The following is a 23,436-nucleotide window of genomic DNA, read 5'->3' as shown; positions in this document are numbered from 1 at the left end:
CCTCATAATCAGTCAAGAACAGAACAGATCAGTTTCCTGTAATATTTAACCTCAGCTTTTGATGTGGATCAAGGAGATTTATTATTAAAGACCTTTTAACAGGAGGACTTGACTTCAGAAAATACCTAAAGCCTCCAGTGTTCTTTCTTTCTTGTAGTATTAGTTAGGGACACACAGTCACTATTTTGTTTCTAGGACCTGGATGACTTGCTAGATCAGCCAAAGTCACACTTCACTCAGGCTATCAAAAACATGAATGGAAGGAACATTAAAGTAGCAAGACTTTTTGCTGGGATTAATTATAACTAGGCCTTTCAGCTCTTCTAACATTTCCCTTCCAGGATGATTATTTCCTTCCAGCTTCCTTCCACGAATTCAGAATCCTTGCCAAAATGCCTGAAAAGGGTGTTTCAAACACCTGGAAAATAGCATGGTGTAGTTTCACCTGATTTCTTTCCTGTAAACTAGACATTTTCTTATTTACCTATAAGGTTAGTGGATTAGAAGGTTAGTACTATACAGCTGAATTCAGAATGCACTGCAGCATGATTTGTCTTGTGTTTGCACTGGAAGAAGGAAAGAAAATTGATACTATGTGTTCCAATGCTGCTAATGTTAGGTGTAGATTCCAGCGCATTCAACAAGGGGAGAGAAAGACATAAAATATTAAAATTAAGAGCTACTAATGAATATATATAATCACACATCTTAGTAACAATGGTAACTCAACTATAAAGCCATTGGTTATTATTTCAGACAATATCCACATTATCACTGAAAATATAGACTAAGACAATTCAGAAGCTTGTTGGCATTGCTAAGAAAACTGAAAGGGTTGCCCAACTTAGTGACACTACAACTAGTAGCCTCATAGACTGACCCACTGATTAGGGGAAATGTTTCCACTCTGGGATATCTTTTTTGTCCTTAAGTTGCTATTAAAAAAAAATTCAAATTCAGAAGGATTTTTCTGAAGGAAATGCTCTAAGATGAAAACAACATCTTTTCTTCATTTAGCTCAGTTGACATAGAGTGTTTTGTAAGAGATTAACTTTCCTCTTCTTTCTTTAATTAGCTATCTTACTATGTTGATAGTATTTCAAATAACCACAAAGTGTTTTTCTTTGGTATATATTGGTTTCCTATCACCTAACAAACTTAGTCTCATAGTAGGCTAACAGACTTCTAAATGCCTAAAAAGCTGGAACACCTTGAGAATAAGTATTGGCTGTGGCTTGGGCTGGATATCCAGCCATACAGCTGGATAACTAAGGAATCTGGTTAACCTGGAATCCATTCCTTCATCTCTAAAGATGCATTTATTACAGCTTGCTAAGAACAAGAGTCTGACTACCCCTGAAAAACTCTTAGAAACATGGTCAACATTTATCCATACTTTTAATAAAGTTTGCCCAGCCATAACTTTTAATAAAGAAAACCTTCAAGAAAGATTTTCTCCATCTATAAAAGGTTGCTGCATATCTTTCTCTTCTTTAGAGAATATAAAATTAATTATTTGGAATAACAAAATTCATTCATACTTCCAAACTAAAAAGAAAACCAGTACTATTTCAAGTTACTTCTAATATTGATGTAAAACATGCAGACTTAACTAGTCAAGTCTAAGTCAATAAGAAAAAATATTTATTAGCTATGCAAATTCAATAAAAATCAGTGTACTGGGCCAAAATTTTAACTCATCCATACTTATCCTGAAATTCCTATGGATATATATCCACCTTCAGAACCAAAACCCAAAGATTTCTGTACTTCCATTCATTACCTGTGGGATTACTAATATAAACTGCAAGCAGATGCAAAATAGCAAACCAAATAATGAAATACGTTTCTTCTGAAAACTGCATATAAAGCTATCTTTAGGATATAACCTCCTTAACCCATTCCTGTTACTGGGATATTTTATGTCAACTCTGGCCATTTTCCTGTATGGAGCTATCCAAAGTTCACTTCAGACTGTGGAAAACATCATTCAACCAAGTTCAGAAAAAACAAAAAAAGCTGTGGTTTTAGGAGTTTATTTAATCCAAAATCACCTTTTTCTGTCTAACTCCAAAACTGATCACTTAAGTCCCACCCTAAAGTGATTTTTGGTCACCTTTTTTCTCTGAGAAATTCAAATTAGAAGGAGCTGTTTTTATCCTGCCAGTCACAAAGGAAGCGAAACAAGCCAAAGCAACTGTGTTAGGGAAGACAGCCACGAGTATTGGTGTCAGCATGATAAGCAGGAAAATTAATCACATATGTCATAAGTGTGATATGAAATTTTGCAAAGTTCTGCAAAGGAAATGCAAGTAAACAGTCTGCCATTTTACTTATCACAAAGGAAGAGATTTTTACAGATTTGGCAGAAAAACTTGTGAGTGGGGTGGAGGGAGAAGGGTCCCATACAAAATAGGCATCCACCTTCTCTGAATTCAGGATTATCAGTGTAATGGCACTTACTCAGTTTGCTATACTTTACTGTCTGTGGATCAATACAAAAACTTACCAAAAATTTTTTGCTTGAAACTGATGGCTCTCTATGCATGCAATAATGGTTTGCTGTCCATCAATTGTTTTACCATACACCTTAATTAGGGAAAAAAAAAAAAAAAAAAAAAAAAAAAAAAGAAAAAAAAGAAAAAAAGAAAAAAATAACAGTCAAAGTTTGAGTAGACCTTGCTCAAATGGCTTTTACTATTACTGTTTACATAAAATTACTGTAAAATTTCATTTTATAACCATTATGGTTATACATAGCATTCTGTACATGTAACAATAAAGTATTTATTAAAATGCAAAAAAAATACAATTCTAAGATAAAAAATCCTGAAGGTCAATCATCTTAACTAAATTTTATATATTGCAAACTCCTCTTTCTACCACTACAGGAATTCTAAGCCTATAACTGTAACAGTGATTTCTGGAACAATACATATTTATTACCAGCTGGGTTTCAAACACCAGTTATTCTACCAACTATATGACAATTTAAGCCTGTACAGAATAGAAAAAAGTGGGGTTTGGTCCTCTGTTCTGCTTCATCTCCTCCCAAATCAAATACTACTAAAAATTATTTCAGCAAGCATCCAATCTGGTTTCCTTTAGAGGAACTGGAACTCATCTGGGAATCTAATTCCACTTCTTAACTCAGCAGCTGATTTACATTTTTCCCCCGATTAATTTTTCTGTCACATCAACATAAAGCACAGAACAGCTATCAACAGATCAGTTTGCTGAGATTTAAATAGTCACAGGGCTTGTAACAGCAAGCAAATACTATTTTAGTCCAGACTAAGGTTTTATTTTAAGAAGCTATCAGAACCACCAATTCTGGTGGTAAGAATACAGCACTTGGATATATAGGAGATATGATGAAGCAAAACCAGTTTGCTTTACTAAGACAGTTTCGTCAACAAGCCATGCCAAGGTAGATGTTTCTATTCTACAGAATTTTTCTCCCCTTCTAAACAACAAATCAGGTAGCCAGGATCAACCTGCAGCAGTCCATAAAATGTCTAAATGCATTAAGAAATTTAAATAAAAATGCTTAAATACAGAGGTAAATCTTCAGTATGACCTGCAGTAACCACCCACTAATAATCCAATAGCTAAAACATTAAATTTCTGAAGCTTTCCTGCATTTCTTATGAACACCCAACAGGAATAAATTCTTTACAGTCTAAACTGCCTGTCTTTCTGGTTTACAAATAGCTCCCTTTTAAAATTTGTATCTATCTATAGTGGTATGATGGTTATGTAATTTAGCACTTACTGTGCAGACACCATTTGGATAGTGTTCCTTCACATATGCTTTCATTGCTGTTTCAACTGAATTTCTCCAGGACTCTATGGCATTTTCAACTTCATGGGGTCTAGGATCAGTAGCCTCCTTTCTTAAGTGATCAAATTTAAAAGAAATCTTGTTCTTGGGATCCAGAAATTTTCCATTTCCCAAGTCACCATGTTCTGTTATCAAAACCTGTATTATAAAATTTAAGTTAAAATTTAATTCATTTATATATATTACATAAAACTTATTAAATCATAAAATTAGTTCATAACATTCACTATTCAGTAAAAAATAAAAAAAGTCATGCCAAATCTAATTATATCCTGCATTTAATGGGAGCTTAATCACTCCCAAAGACTTACATTTTAAACAAAATATGCATACAGCAAGAGAGAAGGCAAGTATGATAGATACACTGCCTCAGAAAAACAAATCTTGAATCTTATTCTCATACTGCAACAAATTATGCAAGACAGAAATTCATGTCTTCTACTAAAGATGGAGCAAATTTTTTTTACAGCTACAAAACACTGAATTCAGCCAACACCGCAGACTAAAACGTCAAGCTCTTTAGATACCCCTGAGTGATTGACTTATGGTACTACTGAAGGGAGACTATCTCTATGTTTTGATAGGGAAGATGCATTTCTTTTAATTTTCTTGCCAAGAACTGTTCCAATACCAGAACATATTTAATGGTTTAAGATTGCAAGTATTTCATTGTATTCATACCTGTTCATCGTAACCGTCAATTTTTACAGGAGTAAACTGGTCCAAGTTGTACTGTGCAAATGCACTACAAGACAAAAAAAAGCCACAAAAAATCTGCATCAAGCACAATCTTTTTCCTTATCAGCAGTCAAGGCATCTAAATAATAGCTAATAATCTGGGCGATGATGCATTAAAAATTATATCAATGCTTTACCTTGCAGACCAAAATTCTTGGAATCACTGCGATTCACTCATTGCTTGTATCACAGATTCCAATCACCATTACACAAAAATTTACATTCAGAAGTAACCTGCTATAGACAAACACCTAAGCTTTACAGTAACCCATAGAAACTGGAGGAATAGATAAAGTTTAAATTCTGCAGGGATCTGACCTACTATGCCACATATCTCCACTCTTACTGAAGAAACTAATTTTGGCATTAAAGTACAGTAGGCATAATGTTCTGATACAGAAGTAGGGTCTAAGGATGCAGTATCTTAGAGATGTTCAAGTAACATCTACCATGAAACAGAAAATAAAGTTGCTCTAATCATTAGGATACAATACAAATCTCTCCTCTGCCAAGAATTTAATCTTGATCAAAGATGCCCAACACACACAATAGGGTTTTACTTGCCAAGCACACATCTTTAAATGAACCGCTTACTGATTATGCAAGTCCTACTGAAAAAACATCTTGTTTTTATGCAACTGACATTTTATGCAATTGATGTGACATCTGGTACTTACTGGGCTGCTCCTTCCCTGAGAAGATTGTCATTATTAAGCAGCAACCGAACATCTGAAAGGAGGTGTTTACAACATGTAAGTACAGTTAACTCAGGAACTTGTTTCAGTCACATAACAAATGTCAACAGACTGTACAAAACAAAAAACCCAAACTACTCCATACCCACAGACATTACTAGACAGGAAATTTATTGCTTCATACTTGATAATTTTGACTGAATAAAATGAAAATAAGAGTATAGAAATTGATCTCTTCCAAGAGAATCTGGCAAATAGATACAAGCTGTATTCTACAAGCTCTAGGAATCTGTCAATCTAGTTTTTAGAGAAGCTCTGAATAAGAACAGCACAGAATTCTGCCAAGTTTCCTTTAAAATTTGCATTACCAACTCCATCACACTATATTATTGTTACTGTATTCTGATTACACTGATATGGTATGCATTGAACTTACTGGTTTTTAAGCCTTACCCTTTTTAGTCTCATTCCTTAATGACACTTACTAGGCAGAGGATTATACACCACAATAGCTTTTCTCCTACCATGATAGAAGAAACATATGAATATAGAATAAAGTCAATCTCTCCTCAAAATTACTTAATATTTATTGTGCAGGAAATTTCTTATTTATGTACTTTACTGGTCACTGTTTAAATAGCAATTTAATTCACTGCCCATTAACCAACCAATCTTTAGTCTTGCCAGAACATATTAAACCTCTTCTAAATACTTCCAAGGTATCATTCAAGTGAAAAGAAAACACAATCTGGAATATATTTAAGGTATTTTTTTCTTTAAAAAACAAACAACCAAACCCTCCTGAAACAAACCAAACTCCCCTACCCAAACCAAAACACAAAATACCTGAAAGGAAAAAACCACCTCACATACTCAAAAAATTCTACACACAACCAATCAACCAACCCCACAATTTACAAAATTGGAATGAAAAGCTTTCTCTCTCTTTTTAAGAAGGCAGCCTGAATCTCATTGAACAGTGGTCAGGCATTTGTGATCGAACGTTTGTTAAGTGTTTTCAAATGCATTGTTATTAAGCAGGTAGTTGCAACTATGAATTAGCATAACAATAACATTTATAAGCAGTAGTACTCTAAGAAATTTTACTAATCTTCAGAAAGCTGAGTTAGTAAGCTGCTCACTTCAAAAATGAAGTACTAACTAATTTTAAATAATAATCAGCTGGCTACAATTTAACTAAGAACAACATACTTGTAAAAGCATTGCATTCTTTAATAAACTTAAGCTCTCTCCTGTCTGACACTGTCTATAGGTTTAGTATACTAAATTTACTTTTTTACTTAAATAGCTTTAGAAACATTTTTAAGCCACAACTATAAAGCCAGCCTCTTTATACTATATGCATGCCCAAATATCTTGATGACAGACAAACAACAATTAAAAAAAAAAAAAATCTTAGGTAAAGTTCAGACAACAAAAGTTGAAAGAAGCTTATTTTAAGTTTCCTCTCAGTTTACCAATACACTCAGTAAAATGGAGTGTGCCCAGAATTTAAAGTTTAGAAATGTTTGGAGAAGATTAATATTCTTTCCACAACTGGCATTAGGCAGTAGTCTTTTGTGTATTCAAGGTTAAGTATTTGTAATGATATTCCTTCTTAAAAAAAAAAAAAAAAAAAAAAAAAAAAGGACCATTTTAATTTCAGGCAGTTTAATTTTTGTTGAAAAATATAATTGTCTATCAAAGATGAAAAATAAGATTATGTATCTTCTAAACATAAACCCTTGTAACTGTTAATTCATGACTCACTGAAAACAGAGACAAAGCTCATTTTCACATCACAAAGAAAAGTAGTACTTCCCTTGTTTTGCATTTAAACTTCAAGCTGTCTTGTGACTGTAAAGCTTATTATGCACAGCTGCAAAACCAGCCCTTATAGCAAGGGAGCTGCTACAATATAAGCTACATGAAATTCAGAATAATCAGCAATGCAATTTTGGATATAGATGCCTTAAATGAAAGGACAGACCAGACAGATACTCACCATTGAACACCTCATTGAATTCCCCAGGAGGAGCATGAATTATGAATTTTGCTGCTATACGCACCTTAAATAGAAAAACAATCATGTGGTTGTATATACTTGCATTCATTCCTATTCAAAGCAGTTATGCATCATGTAGCTTTAAAAGCCAGACACAAAATTGTACAACTCCCACTGTTTCACATATTTGTTCACGTATTTCAACTACTTAGTCTTTATTAAAAACACAAACTAGAAAGTTCCACCTCTTCATCAGAATAGAGATTATATGTGATGGAAGTAGGTGGTGAAATTGAGTCATTCATGTTTTCTATTACTGGCAAACAGGAAAAGATGAATATAACAAATAAGATCAATAATATATTCACAATCTATGTCACCTTTCTGTAGATGGAGGGCTGGGAATCAATACAAAATCCAAAAGAGCCAAAAAACATGATAAAGATGCATTTAATTTTCAAAGCTTCTCTTCCAATTTTACTACACATCATATACTACACTTTTCAAAAGGTCCACACTGACAGATTAAGCTGAAAATCACTGCACAGACATTAAAGCTTGTAATTTCACCTGCATCTACCTAAGATCTCTTAGTAGCACAGTACCAGCAGATAAATCTAAAAAAAAAAAAAAAACCTTGAGATCTTAATTAGTAATTAATGGCCTGAGAAAACACTGCATAAACCAGTATGTTTCAGTAAACTGATAGTATGCACACCTACACTGGCTTTCTCTCTCCTGCTTGCACAACAGCACAGTGAGTAAAATCAGGAAAGTTATTGTTCTTGGTTTTTTTTCAGACCAGGTCCCTGAGCTGGTTCACTACACACCCACAGACATAAGTGTTTGCAAAAAACGTGAAACAACTTTTAAACTTCTCAACTATTACTTACTTGCAGAATGTCACTTAGTGGACACACTTTCATTAATTCTTTTCCCCCCTTGCACTGTTAAAGGCACTCATTATTAAAATTAACTAAATATTGGTTTCCTAACTTAACCTGGCAAAAGTTCCTATCCTTTACAATTACCCAAGTTCACCAGACACTTAAAGCTCTCTGGCATCCTCAATATGGTGTTGCTCTTCAAATACAAGATACTACCTGAACCAGAATTTCCCCTTTCAAAACCTTCTATCATGTATCTATGGAACAAAGAGCTGGAAGATTCAGGGTCTGGAAGCACTGTTTGAAATTAAGGTGTTTGAGAAGCACACATTTCATTAACAAATACCAAAAAATAATCAAAGAATGCATTACATTTGAAACCATGAAAGAACTGTCTGAGCATGCTAGAGCTCTTAAACTGACAAGAAAACAGCTTTTACAACTGAGGGAAGGTAGCAATTACAGCCAGTGTTTGGGCATCTGCTTCTTGACAGGGCCCAAATTTCAGACAAGGTTCTCCAGGAGAGGTCGATCAAGTTATAGTGTCCCGGGAGAGCACTTAGCTGCCTCATTAGCAGTGGTCAACCCTCATGAGATCCCATGTGACCAGCCCAGGCAGCTTTCAGATCACTAACAGCACAGACCATTCAGAGCTGGATAACAGAAATGGACAAGCTGTCAGTTCCCGACTTGCTAACTTAAATGCTGCATTTTGGATTGCAGACAGCCTTTGTCTGCTACCTCAAATATGTACCATCAGAACTCTTCTTTCCATGTAAACAGGAATTTGCATTATACTGAGATAAATGCCACAGAGTTCACTCTTTTCAACAGAGACACAGAGAGGCAAGAGCACCTTCTTCTATGGCTGCTTACAAAAAGCAACTTGGATTGTCTCCTCTGAATTAAAAGAATGTAAACTTATCTGCCATACCAGCATTACCTGAATCACCAATCTGCACACTCCTCTACCTCTTGCTGAAGTTAAGGCACCATCCTCAGCTCAATGCTCAAGCCAAAGTAATATAAAGAATGCGAAATAAAGCTAATCTACGGCATTATTAAAGTGCTTGTGAAGGAGAAGGTAATTTTATCAAATGACCAATTGTGCTGGTTTTGGCTGGGGTAGAACTAATTTTCTTAACAGTTGCTGGTAGAAGACTGTGTTTTGGATTTGTGCTGAACACATTGTTGATAATAAGTGTTTTTGTTGTTGCTGATCAGATCTTACACAGCCAAGGCCTTTTCTGCTTTTCATACTGATGCACTGGTAAAGACGTTGGGGGTGCATAGGAGGCTGGGAGGAGACACAGCCAGGACAGGTGACCCTAACCAAGGGATATTCCACACCATATCAAATCATGCTCAGTATACAAAGTGGGGGGGAAGAAGGAGGAAGGAGTGGAGATTTTGGAGTTATGGCATTTGACTTCCCAAGTCACCATTACATGTGATGGGGCTCTGCTCTCCTGGAGATGGTTAACCAGCTGCCTGCCCATGGGAAGCAGTGAATTAATTCCCTGTTTAGCTTTGCTTGCATGCACACCTTTCACTTTCCTTATTAAACTGTTTTCATCCTGTGAGATATTACATAGTGATTCGTGCCATTATGAAAATACACCATGGGATTAATACAAACAAGAAAACTGAATCCAAAGTAAAGCATGGACATGAGACACAGGAAAATCTAATGATTTCATTATATTTGTTTAAATCACTTTGCTGTAAACTGCTGTTTTTATGTATTTTTATTATTTTGTCACTATAATAATGAATTGTATCCACTTTTACGTACAAGGAAAACGCGGGCTTGTGTGGACATGAGTAGACTTGTCCCTGCTGTTACCTGTTTGCTAGGAGTGTAACCTGACAACATACCCGAGCCTTGTCCAGACCTGGTGGAGGCTTGTGGCCATTGCTGCTGGAGTACTAGCCAGCATGTTCGGGCTTGTATCCCAGCACAGGGGCATGTCACAGCCACCAAGAACTGCCTATAGAAGGGCCAGTGACCAGGGGAAGGACAGACGTGTTGGCAGAGCACAGACTCCCCGTGTCCCCAGTGCTGATTGCCCGTTCCTTATCAACGAACTAATAAATTGCCTTATTAATTGACCTACCCGATTGTGGTGAGTAATTTGTAACAATCCCATGAGTTTTCCCACTTTTACCCTTCCGATCCTCTCCCCGATCCCACTGGTGGGGCAGTGACCAAGTGGCTGATAGGTCTTGGTGGGCACAGGGGGTTAAACCATGACACCAGTTAACAGGGTGAGGGATCAGCCCTGAAAAGCAAGTGTTTAGTTGTGCGATTTCAGCATGACTATCACCGGGCTGACTCCTAGCTCAAGATGAAGAAACATAATTTTTTGATTCCTTGACTTCAGGTGAACAGGACTGTTTACCCCTGCCAAGGCCAGGTTAGCTCTGGACAAGCAGAGAAACAAGACTTAGAGACATCTGGAGTTGTGAAATAACAGGTCCATCAGTTTTGGGCAGGTAGCAGCCACAGAAGCAAACTTAAGCAAAATATGGGTGCCCAAACTCCCCCTGAATGACCACACGCTTTAAACTGGTAACATCTGTAAGGTGAGACATTAAGTCTATACTAAAACTGGATCACTACCTCATTTTCAACTGTTTTGGCAATATAAACCTGGTTTTGCTTATTTTTTTCACTATCAGTAGAAACTATTCTTATTAGTCAGATTAGCTACATTATTAAGTAATATTAATTCAAAAGCATTCAGTGGCAACAGATGTCCTCAGGACAGACTAGCCTAGACATTACTTTTTACAAACATTTTACAAGTAAATTGAATTTCTCACTGATAGTCTACTCAGTGTGAAAATTCATTATGAATGACACTTCTTATAGAACAGATAAAACACAATCACGCAAATTTGCAATTAATACCTCATCAAGTATAAAATTTATTCATGTTTACAAAAGCAAAAAATCTAACGTTTTCAGAAGTTGAGAGTGTGTCAGCTAGACACACTGTATTTTGTAACCTGCCTTTGTGAAGCCGATTTAAAAGTAATCCACTTTCCTTCAGCAGTTAAACTGAATTAACGTCTCTGTGATGAGTATCTATAAAGCCATTATTTCCCCAATTCATACATACAGGAAGCCTATATAACAGAATAAAATCCAGTAGTCTCACTTAACACATTAGAACTGAAAAGCACTTACAGATTTATTGCCACTGATTTTTTCCAGAAATAAATGCTCTAAAGGAGGCTTCTGTTTTTCAAACCCAGACTGATACTGAAGGATAAATGAATGCACTTCTATGAGTCCCTACGAGATTAAAATCTCCTGCTTTTGTTCGGCCTCTGGCTCAGCTATCACTTAGGAGAAGCACAATAAACAAAGAGATAGTCCATATAAAATATGATGTACGTGGGCAACCAAAAAAAGATAAATTAAAAATGCACATAACTTCTAATACAAAGTGACAGGTAAAAAGCTAAACTGTTCTTTAGTCAAACTGAAAACAGTTTTAAGAAAACCAATAAAGTGCATTACAGTTGAAACCAATGCAGATTGTTCAATTCATTGAGACTTCAAAAAATTGATTTGAACAAGCCAAAACAGAAAATCACAATATCTTAAGAATCCAAAAGACAACACCTTTTTTCCATTCAAGAGAACTTCACCTTTACACACAATACAAGAAACTTACGCATGTATCAGCAAGTAACAAAAATTGTTACAGTTGAGTGTTCCTTTAGAAAACTCAAAGACAAAATATCTGAAGTTTCTGCACTTACTTCTGTAGTTACTCCCAAAATACTACCTAAAGTTTAAGACAGTGTTTTATTCATGCAGATTTGATTTACAGACAGTTTTCAGCTTCAAGTCTTCAGAGCAGCAAGAAACTATAAACTGCAGACTTCACTAATCCAGAACATCTGATCACCAGTGGTTTACAGAAAACCAACTTTTACCACAAACCTATGTAAGGAACCATGCATCTTCTATACTAAATGACTTTAATGCAAAAAACCCCAATCTGTTTATGTTTTTATGAATCGTGTCTTTGTGCAGGTTTGAGTATTAATTTGGACAAATCATAAAGAAGCTGAGAGCAAGTTTAAAAAAGAAGTATAAAAATTACTTCTGAAACACAGAAGGGAATCATTCCCCACTGCAGCCATTCTTTTTATCCAGTTTTCACATTTACACCACTCTCAGTCTTGCTTAGATTGAAGTCTGCTCTCAGTAAGTAAGAGCTAGCAAGATTTACTTTCACAATTCAAGTGAAGCCAAAGCTACTCCTCACATCAGTTAAAAGTTTATCAAACCTAGAAGCTTATTGATTTTAAAAAGTAAACTATTTCAATTTAGGTAAAAATTCATACAAAGAAGCCTAGCAGAAGAGAAAAGGACAGGATTGTTGCATGTGATGAACATTATTAGGCATTATGCCTAATTCTTTATTCTGCTAGATATTAAAACAGTTGGTCTATCAACAAATGCCTACAGTCAGTTACAACAATATTTGCAGTTTTCAGACTACACAAGCAAAGAGCAATGTAGTAATGTCCAGAACCGTGGCAGTTGTGCTGAATCTATCTTTTTTCCATACTTCTGCCTTTCACACCTTAATTTTTCTCAATGCATGATATCTATCAGACATACAGAGAAATCCTGCTTCTCTACCTTTTCCAGCCTAAGACATTCTGAAGTTTATGTTATTTTTAAGAAGTTATATATAGTGGCTCCAAATGCCCCGAGCTCACTCTTCCTGTTGCTGGCACATGAGAAGTGACACTGGTTGGAGAAGCCCGACCTTGTGTGCTGTATGTGCCTATATATGGTCAAGGAGCACTGCAGGGCTCCGCAGTGCCACTGTCAGCTCCGCCAAGGCAGCTCGCTCCCGGGACGCTGCTACAGCGCTTCTAACAGTAACAGAGACATTAAAACTCCCCCTCTTTCATTCTTTTCCTCCCCTTTTAACTCGACTGAAACACAGTTATTTCACAGCTGTATTTGCTAGGCACCCTGACAGCTCACTCCTTCAATCAACATCCATGCTGCACAGAAAACACATGCTGATAAGCAGGATGCTGTGAAACCACATATTCACTCTTTCCTTATTTCAAATTCAGAAATTCAGCTGTGAACTCTCTGCGGCACGGAGACCCACCCCTTCCTCTACACTCATAACAGGTTAAAGTTCAATGCTCCACAGCAATAAAAATGAAATAGTGAAATAGATACTAAAAGTAGTTTTTACCTAAGAAATTGCATGAAAATTTGGGGGGGGAAGAGAAAGAGGGAGAGCATGCAAAAGATTCCCACAATAATTTTCACTCAAAGAAAACCTTGTTGCTAGTCACAGGAGAATAAAAAGTGCTTCCCAAAGTTAATTTTATCACCATTACAGCAGGCTCAAAGCATTGTACATCATGAATTTACATTCTGGATTCCTGAGGGTACCCTTGCTATCTTACAACATACAATAAATCTCCCACTCACAGAAACCTGTGTTTGGCACAAAAAAAAAAAAAAAAAAAAGAAAAGATGGTATCATATCTAGAAGAGAGCTCCAGGAACAGTAGAGTCTGCGGGCAACTAAACAAATGGGTTTGTCTTGACCCACTTAACTCTACTGACAGGTAGCTACAGGGTTTCTCACAATTAGCTTATAGTCACATAAATATTAACACGGACTGATTTAAATAAGGCAAGTTTGAATTCTCTCAAGATCTGTAAGTCACACTCAAAATAAGGGATACTACTTGTACTCACTGGAGTGATATTGGAGTGATAAGTGGACATAATACTTACCTAGTTTTATTTAGTTCTTAGTCTGATTCAAACTTGTGGTTTGAGTACAGCTTGAGCTGTACCATTATTTTTCAACATGCAGCTGTTTTGTTCCTTATAAAGCAAACTTCTCTTACACCTACCATTCAAAATAAATTCTGTATTGACATATATAACACATCAAGGAGCACAGTATAAGGTTCAAATACTTGCAAGATACAAGGCTTGATGCTCTATCCAAACATCAACAGTTTGACTTTGTAAACCCTTCAGTGTTTAAATAAATATAACTGGTTTCCCCTTTGGATAGCTAGATATTTGGTAGTACTGGTTCCAATTGCTCACTTAATCATTACGTTAGATACCTTCCAGGATGTTACACCAAAATTTTTACAAACTCCTATGTATCATCAATGCTCATCTATTTCCGTGAGTATTTAGAGAAGCAAATTGATCTAGCTAAAGAATAGCTTTAGAAGGTGGAAAGAAGACAGCAACCAATTTAGCTGAAAAAGAGCATTAAATACTTATTGCTTCCCGCTGTTGACAGTTTTGTGAGGCAGAAAAAGCCTTCAAACAGCTGGACAAACTTCGAGAACAAAAATGTGAGAAAGAGATTGCCCCATGTCAGCAGCAAACTGCCTTTGCAGCATCTCATGAAACCTCACCACTTCACCCATGGGTATAACTTCCAACAGCATCCCAAAACATGCAACATCTCACACAAATACGGAACAATGCAGTGACTCTGGTAGAGAGGGAATGAATACAAAAGTAGTGTTGCAACTGCTCTCCTACCAAGCTGAACTGAAAATTCACTGTAGTAGCCAAATCACTTCTGCTTCTAGAAGACCTAAGAAAAGAAACCCTGCAGAAATATGGTTCTGTGGCACAGGAAAGGAGGGGCACATTCCATACCTATGGCTTTGACTGAACAGACATTTCCTTAATTGTAATGCTTGAAGCTGCATTGCATCTGGAGAACACGTGTTTTCCTCAATTATTTTTAATATACAAGTATTTAAGAGTAAGTAACAGTATTAATAGTGGTGCAAGAAGTAACTCTTACACAAGTGTGGTAATTTAGCTGCATTCTTTCTACCTGACTTGAATAATGAGATTAATTTTCACAAAAATAAGCACTTTGAAAAGTGGTGGATGCTTCACCGTAGGGCCTTTCAGCAGAAGAGTATCTAAAAACCATAAAAGTCCCCATTTTACAATCACTTTACACACCACATCATATTAAGAAGGATTTTAAAAATCCAAACTCAAAACAGGACTCCTGAAAGTAATTGTATCAGGTACAGATAGCAAAAAGGAATACGAAAGCAATGGGTTAGTTGGGTAATACAACCCAAGGTGTGGGTAAGACTAACCACAAAAAAATCAGAGAAAATAAATTCCCCCCGTGTTATTCTGCAGCTACTTTTATTACTCCTGAGTATATAAAATTGGAAACCTTTTTATTATATAGATTTACATACAGCTATTTATGTATATATTGTGTAATGTAAATATATATATATATATATATACAACTATTTATAACTATATATAAATATATACAATAGCAGCCAAGCAACTGCATACTTAGCTTATGGATCAGATAGACAACAGATAAGCAGCATTAAAAAATTATTTCCTTGCAAAAGTAATTCACTGAAAATGGAAAAATTAGTAAATTACGTTCAATGAAAAGCAAAAGCATTAACTTTAATTTGAGAAGTACACGGTGTAAGAAATGGCTGGCTAAGACTTCACAAAGAAACCAACATTGTCATCTCCCACTGACAAGACATGCTGTTACAGGGACATCAACACATGTGATCCTCAGTTTCAGCATCGAGGCCTCTCTTTCTCAGTAGTCTTTACAAAGTGGTATCCACTGTAAGCTAAAAAGCACTTGGTTCAGATCTGCAAAGTAGTCTTCTTTTACAAAGCCCAAGTTTTTAAAGCGATTCTTCCTCCTATCCCAAGATCATTTGTTACAATGAGATACTCCAAGGACATTAAGCCCAGATTCAATAGCAGTGGGGAGAGAAAAAGAACATAACAGAGCTTGCTCTATGAAAACTGATAGAATAAGATACCACCCTAACTGTTATGTCTCCCCCTCCCAATTCCAGTGTCTTACAATTCTCTTGAAAAGTTACCTATTCAAGGTTTTAATGCCTTCTGTCAAGCTAAGAAAATATTTGAAGTATTTTACATTTCAGAAGCATTTTTAGTCAAGGATTAAAAAAATAATTGCCACACACTCAAAAACCTGCTTTCATTTCTCAACGAACACTTTAAACTCCTTTACATCCCACTTCCAGAAACCAAAAGTGAATAGTGTACAGGGCTGCTTGTAAAAAATACATGGGTTTGCTTAATAATCTAACTTAAATCCTTTTCCTATTCTTTTCTGACTGACAAAATTGAAACCAACCAAAAACTGAATTTCACAGCAGAACTGTAGGTTGAAGACTGTACTGGTAGGCAAGAGGACCATATATATTATATTATAATGTGTCCAGTTTCAACACTGTATTTGCCAATAACTTGTTCTATTACTTTATTTTTGCTTCAATTAGTTTCTCTTATCTACTTGAGCTATGAGGCTTCCTAGGCAGCAAGTTCCTGCAAGAAGTTTTGAGAGTACAGACAGCAAGAAGGGATCTTTTGATGGTCCTGAGGTATCACTGCATTATGAATACTCCCTAACACAGTTCAAGTCATAATCCCCAAAGGGTACCTGATTTCTTCAAACTATTACTAAAGAAAGATTATATGACCTTGAGTTTTAGAAATCATTGATCTTTTAATAGCAGGCTTCATTTGTATTCATCTTCAAGCTTCAAGTAATTACTTTTTAACTTGTCAAAAAGGCAAACAATTTTGCTTTGCACAGTAACTTACTATGGAGGTATATAGTAAAAGACAAGCAGCACTGTACATAAGTTGCAACAACTATAAATTAGGAAAAGTTTCTGACCATGGGCTTAGACAAACATTGCAACACCTCACCCAGACAGCCAGTACAGTCTCTGTCTCTGGAGATACCCAAAACTCAAAGGGCAAGTCCCTAAGCAACCTTATCTAAGCTCGCCCATTTTGACTGAGCAGCATTTGAGTTACCTTCAGAAATTTCTTTCAGCCACTATGACTGTAGAAGCAAACAAAGTTATTATGTGCAGTTACACATACAGCACATGATTGCTTCTTCTGACAGTTTTTAACACTTACCCAAGAAAGTGATTCAAATATATATACTGTCCTTCAATCTCGATGGTATTGATGCATTTTTAGTTAAAAAAAAACCCAAACACCTAACTCAGTGCAACATGCTATCTTCACACACATTTTCATGTATATCCTGAGATGGACTTGAAAATCTTAAATCTTGGAAGGCCTCCAATGTTCAAAATTACATGCCAGTCTGAAAAGCACTCCTAACTTCCTCATTCTTACTAAAGAAATTCATCAAAATGTTATCAAGGACACTAGCAAGACTTTAACTCTTTAAATTTACTTTATAGATTACAGTGTAATTATATCCATAAATGATTATTCAAACATAGCTCTTACTCATCTACAGTCTCCAAAACTCATTTGATGCAATTCTGAAAGTCAGAATTCTAAATTCTTTCAAAATAAGTGATGTAGAAGACAGAAATTGCTTTAACACATGTAAATTAGAAAAGTAACACTTTTTCTGTCAAAAATTCTGCTAATGCTTTCAAAGCAGTTTTAGGAAAAAGATTTTTATTTTCACTGAGAAAAGTACCTGAGCCTCCCACACTGGTGGGCTTATACATGTAGGTGCAATCTGCTGTCAATGTATTACACTTTAAAGACAACATTACAGGTGAGAGATTCAGTTTATTGGCACAAACTTTTCATTCCAAAGCACTGACACAAAAAATGGGTTTTCCTTAATCTGACAAAATTATACTGCAGAGTTTAGTTTAACTTTATTAAATAAATTAGGTGTCAAAATCTACAAATCTAACAAGTTACAAAGTTACCCAATACACCAGGAAATACCTGGAAGCCATCCAGGTTCACTTTCACAAATGGGACTACTTCCTCATTGAAAGAGAAATTTTCTTCTAATCACACTGATAAACCCCATGTCTCCGAAAAAGCAAAACTACCGAGATATAAGCTTACTGAAAGAGATTTACTTCCTTTTTAAAAAATATATGTTTGACAATTCCCATTTTTATTATGTTCAGCATTTTAAGGAATGCAAGAGGTAATTTAGTATTTAAAAACTTAATGTGTTGTCCTTTCCTCCCTGAAGGCATCCTGATTTTCTGAGGCTTTATCTCAAGTCATACACAGCTACTTGACAACTGTACTTTGTAGATTCACATCAAAAACAAAAAAACCCAACTAAACATGTCCCTTCAAGTCACCAAAAATGCAGTAGCAAACACTAGTTTTTTGATTTAAAGAGTTTTTGAGCTGTTTTTCATTTCTGCCGTTGTTTGTAAATGAGTACTGACATTAGCAAATGCAACTTTTACAGTAAAATCAGTAGCTTTCATTAATTATGGCCTATATTCATGTAGATAATTCTACCTTTAATATTTGTATATATGTTTATTAGTTTATTTTAGCTACATGTAAGAAAACAATTTCTAGATAAATTGGAATAAAATTGAACTGCAAAAAATTGTTACTAGACTTTAACAAAACTACTTCAAATATCCTGCATACCTAAATAGATTTTGCATTCAAAACTTGTTAAGTGATAATGCTTTATCTAAAGGAAGGGTGCAGAAGTGATAACTTTGCTGCTTGAGAGTTCAGGGCTTGTAGATTTCCACCTCTCACACCCCATTTTTAAATAAACTGAATCAATAAACAAACAAACTTATGTTATTCAACAAACCTAAAAGCTTCTGAACTTTCAGCAACCTATGTGAATAACACAGCTACAAAACACTGCGGATCACAAAAGCTGTCTTTAGCACTGAAAAATCACTGCTCCTGGATGCTAAAACCAGTAATTTTGACTGGCAACGCCAACTTCAGATCTCTGGATCTAGACTAATCTTACACACCTTATTTGTTACAAACTGTCCTTGATTCTTTTTTAAAAAGCTTATTCAAATTTATTGTCACACTCATTGCATCATTGATAGAAAAACAAGACTTCAAAAATCTCTTAAAAAATGTGAATCTAAGGAACAGGATTGTGTTCAAAATAATTTATGCAACCTTGAATATTGAAATGCTCTTCCTGGTTCTTCTCCTTCCTTGGTTTTAAAGATTCTTTACCTAAGCTGTAACAATAATGGTTTGCCATTTTTCCAATTATGTCTGTTTCTAAATTCTCAATTATCCGAACACTGCAAGTTTTAAACTTGAATTATGCTACAGCTAAACAGAGTCATCTTAAATTTAGCGATAGCAAGGTATATGGAACTGCCTACTGCCTTTGCAACACTTAAGTCTTTTGACTAAACATGAAGTAAGATATGAATCAAAGACCTTTCTGAACTTGTCCTATCATTACATCACTCAATCTCCTACTTATTTGTGCTTAAACATCATTATTACAAATCTGAGATTAAAAAAAAAAAAAAAAAAAAAAAATCTGTTATTTGGTTCATCTTCTTTCCTCCTTGAGTTTTAGGAGTTTCAAGATTCTAGTTATGTCTCTACTGAAATTATCTACAAAACTACATCACCACCATCATCATCAGCCTTCAATACTATCAGGTCTGTATCAGGGGAGGAAAGTACATAAAGGAGCAATGTGATTTATTTTTTAGGAAAATCAATGTTTGCCTCTCTGCATCTACTCCTGCATTTATTTATAGTCCCAATTGGATGAGTGAGATGGGTGTGCTTGTCAAATGCCATCCAGCTGATTTTTTTTAAGCTCAGTAAAACTGAATACTGGAAATAGCATTTTTATTGTACAACGATGGCACAACTTAAATTAATGCATCAGAAATAAAATCTTAAGGTATTTCGTGTATATTGCCCCATGTGTATTTCCATGAGTTTGCAGAGCTACCCATCTTTGGTTTCTTAGCCAATAAAATATACTACCAGGCTTGGAAAATTCCACTGGTACAGGACAATCAATTTCATATGGGACTGATAGAGAAATCAATTTGAATTTACAATGGATGAGTGCTCATTCTAATCAGTTATACCAAGGCAGGAAGAGTCTCTATGAGTCTCTGCACTCATTTTTGGAGAAAAAATGGAATTAGTGAATGGAGGAATGTTCAGAATTTAACTCCATCAGCCAGAAAAGCACAGACTGCGCTTCCAATATCATTCAGAGACAAGATAAAACTGTCATTCTGTCTTTTACTTTTTGACAGGACAGGAAGCAATGGGCACAAAATGAAACACACGAGGTGCCACCTGAGAACAAGGAAACACTTTCTCACTGCAAGGGTGACCAAGCACTGCCACAGGCTGTCCAAAGATGCTGTGGAGTCTGCAACCCTAGAGGATTTCCAAAAGCCATCTGCACATAGTACTGGGCAGTCTGCTCTAGATGACTCTACAAAATTATGTCCAAAGATCCCTTCCAATCTTAACCATTCACTGATGGCAAGGTAACTGGTAGTCAATGAATTTTCAGCATACCTTCTGGAACAACGTGCTTGATTTGTGTTACTTGTATTTTCTACAAGGGGCCTAGAAAAAATGCAATTACCATTTATACTTCTGGATCATGTATCAACAGAGAGGCGGCATTGAAATGTGAATTAAGCAGAGGCAGTTTTCAAACCTCTTGGGAAGAGGATCGCAAAATCTTGGTGCTGTGCACCCCTAGGCACACCACTGCATCTCTAGTTATGAAACGGGGTCAAACAGGAAATCTGCCTTACTGTAACCACTTAGATATTTTAGACATCCTTCTAACTTCAAATAAGTTGGAAACATCATTTATTGATGCCTTCCACATCTGAATCACAACTTCCACAGACATAAAAATATAAGTTTTTGAAGTGGAAAGTGAGCAAGAGCACGCATTACATAAAGGCAGGAGGAGTGCACCAGCACCATGCACACATAACACCACACCCTAGCTCGGAAACAGGCAGCTGCCGTAAAGCTGGATCCCACACAGGCTGACAAGGAGCAGTGATAACTGAGGTCTCACAAAACATCCTGCCCTTTTTGAAACTCTGCCTTAAATTTGAGCTTCCAACTGACAGAAAAAGAGTACATGGTACATCTCGCTAACATCTGCTCCCTGACCTCACACTTCCCCAGTTACTGCCTCCCAGCAGGAAGCAAAACAGCCTTCCTCATTCCCACAGCTCGTTCCTCTCGTAAATCACAGGTATCCCGTCTGTCCCGCAGCCTGCGGGGGTGCCTGGGGACGGCAGGCCGGGTGTTTCGGAGCAGCCGGCTGGCACGGGCACGGCGCCTCGGGAACGGGAAGTGGAGATGGGGGAAGGGAAAGCCCTTCCGCGTCTCTCCTGCCTCTCCCTGCCGGCCCCGCGCCCCGCACGCCGGGCAGGGCCGGCCAAGGGGACCGGCAGAGCAGCGGCCGCCGCCCCCGCCGGGCCCGCACCGTACAAGGCGCGGCGGGAGATGCGGCCGGGCCGGGCCGGCCCTGCCCCGGCCTCCCCCGACCCTCCGCCCGCTCCTCCTGCGGCCGGGCCCGGCTGCGCGGCCACGCTGGAAAGAGCAGCCCCGCCGGCCCGGAGGGACGGAAAGGCCGGCTTGGCGCAGCGCACCCACCCATCCCTACCTTCTCCTCGTCGGACAGCTGCTCCTCCAGGTCCGCCATCTTCCCGTCCGGCTGCGCCCGCCCCCTCCCGCTCCTCCTTCCCGGCAGGAAGGGCGGGACCGCGCGCGCTCCGGGCGGGGCGGAGCCTTGTGCGCGCGCGCGGCGGGCGGGGATGCCGGGCTGGAGGGGCGTGTGGGGAATGGACAATGGGGGATCCCGGGGTACAGAGAATGTGTGGGGAATGGACAATGGGGGATCCCGGGGTAGAGAGAATGTGTGGGGAATGGACAATGGGGGATCCCGGGGTAGAGAGAATGTGTGGGGAATGGACAGTGGGGGATCCCGGGGTACAGAGAATGTGTGGGGAATGGACAGTGGGGGATCCCGGGGTACAGAGAATGTGTGGGGAATGGGCAATGGGGGATGCCGGGGTAGAGAGAATGTGTGGGGAACGGACAATGGGGGATGCCGGGGTAGAGAGAATGTGTGGGGAATGGACAATGGGGGATGCCGGGGTAGAGAGAATGTGTGGGGAATGGGCAATGGGGGATGCCGGGGTAGAGAGAATGTGTGGGGAACGGACAATGGGGGATCCCGGGGTAGAGAGAATGTGTGGGGAATGGACAGTGAGGGATCCCGGGGTAGAGAGAATGTGTGGGGAACGGGCAATGGGGGATCCCGGGGTAGAGAGAATGTGTGGGGAATGGAAAATGGGGGATCCCGGGGTAGAGAGAATGTGTGGGGAATGGAAAATGGGGGATCCCGGGGTGCAGAGAATGTGTGGAGAATGGACAGTGGGGGATCCCGGGCTGGAGAGAATGTGTGGGAAATGGAAAAATGGGGATCCCGGGTTGGAGGGGCGTGTGGGGAATGGACAATGGGGGATTCCAGAGTGGAGGGATTGTTGTTTAAGTCAAATGTGGGTATTATAATGGCACAAGAAAAGTATGTAATGAAAACATGTATCTGAAAATAAGTAAAAATAATTAATGTACAGGTTGGAAACATGGCTGGTTCAGGACAGTTGAAGAAAGATTTAAAATACCTGAAGCCATGGAGAATAAGGATAATGGAGTGTATTGGAATGTAAAAGTGTGTTTATGTCAGGAACAAGTTAAATGACAACCAAAGCTAATTTTTAATAAGACCATTGTAGCTTTAGAGTGAGGTATAGAACTAAAAATATGTAGCTTAGGGGTATTAGGGTTTTGAACATTTTACATATATGATTTGGATTCAATAATAAAAGGCAATGGTCTGTGGCAAAGAGCAGTATTGTGCAGCATTCAGTGTCATGCAACAGTACTTCATAACTTCCACTCAGGAGTCTTAAGAGTCACTACCTGAGGTCTGAAATGCTCCTGTTAATTTTTAACACACCTTGGGACTTGCCAGCTGCAGGATGTTGCCATGGGTGTTGCTTTATTTAATATGTATCAGGAAGATAGTTCAAAAAGGTAGATCTTCTCTGATAAATGTGGACAGTTTTCTTCTAAGTTAATACATCTGTCTGTTGGATGTACCATATTTACACCAGGTTTTTCTTGGAAGTTTGCTGAAACTAACATGATTAAATGAATGATTCAGAGAACAGTGTAGTCATCATAGAAACTGATGTGAATCTTCTCAATGGTACCCTCAGATACTTTACTGTGAACTTAGGACTTAATGGGAAACGAATAATCATGGACAAAGAATGTGACTTTGTATTTTGTGGCTGAAGTATTTTGGAGTGTTTATGTGTCTTCTCAGGAATAATATGGGAATTTCAGAGGGGTTTTAAAGGAGT

General features: G+C 37.6%; 1 protein-coding gene across 1 annotated transcript in view; it reads right to left on the bottom strand.

Annotated features, from left to right (window-relative positions):
* CAPZA2 (capping actin protein of muscle Z-line subunit alpha 2) overlaps positions 1-21,768 on the bottom strand; it is a 31,218-nt gene extending 9,450 nt beyond the window's left edge. The window contains exons 1-6 of the mRNA XM_056509068.1: positions 21,669-21,768; positions 7,283-7,346; positions 5,260-5,311; positions 4,526-4,589; positions 3,776-3,982; positions 2,510-2,589 (exon numbers count right to left, since the gene is read on the bottom strand). Of these exons, the coding sequence (XP_056365043.1) occupies positions 2,510-2,589; positions 3,776-3,982; positions 4,526-4,589; positions 5,260-5,311; positions 7,283-7,346; positions 21,669-21,707 (506 nt within the window). The 5' untranslated portion in view covers positions 21,708-21,768. The remainder of the gene's footprint in view (positions 1-2,509; positions 2,590-3,775; positions 3,983-4,525; positions 4,590-5,259; positions 5,312-7,282; positions 7,347-21,668) is intronic.
* Positions 21,769-23,436: the final 1,668 nt, after the last annotated feature.

Source organism: Oenanthe melanoleuca, chromosome 1A (genome assembly GCF_029582105.1).
Source record: "Oenanthe melanoleuca isolate GR-GAL-2019-014 chromosome 1A, OMel1.0, whole genome shotgun sequence".
NCBI classification, from domain to species: Eukaryota; Metazoa; Chordata; class Aves; order Passeriformes; family Muscicapidae; genus Oenanthe; species Oenanthe melanoleuca.
This window is presented reverse-complemented; position numbering and strand designations above follow the sequence as displayed.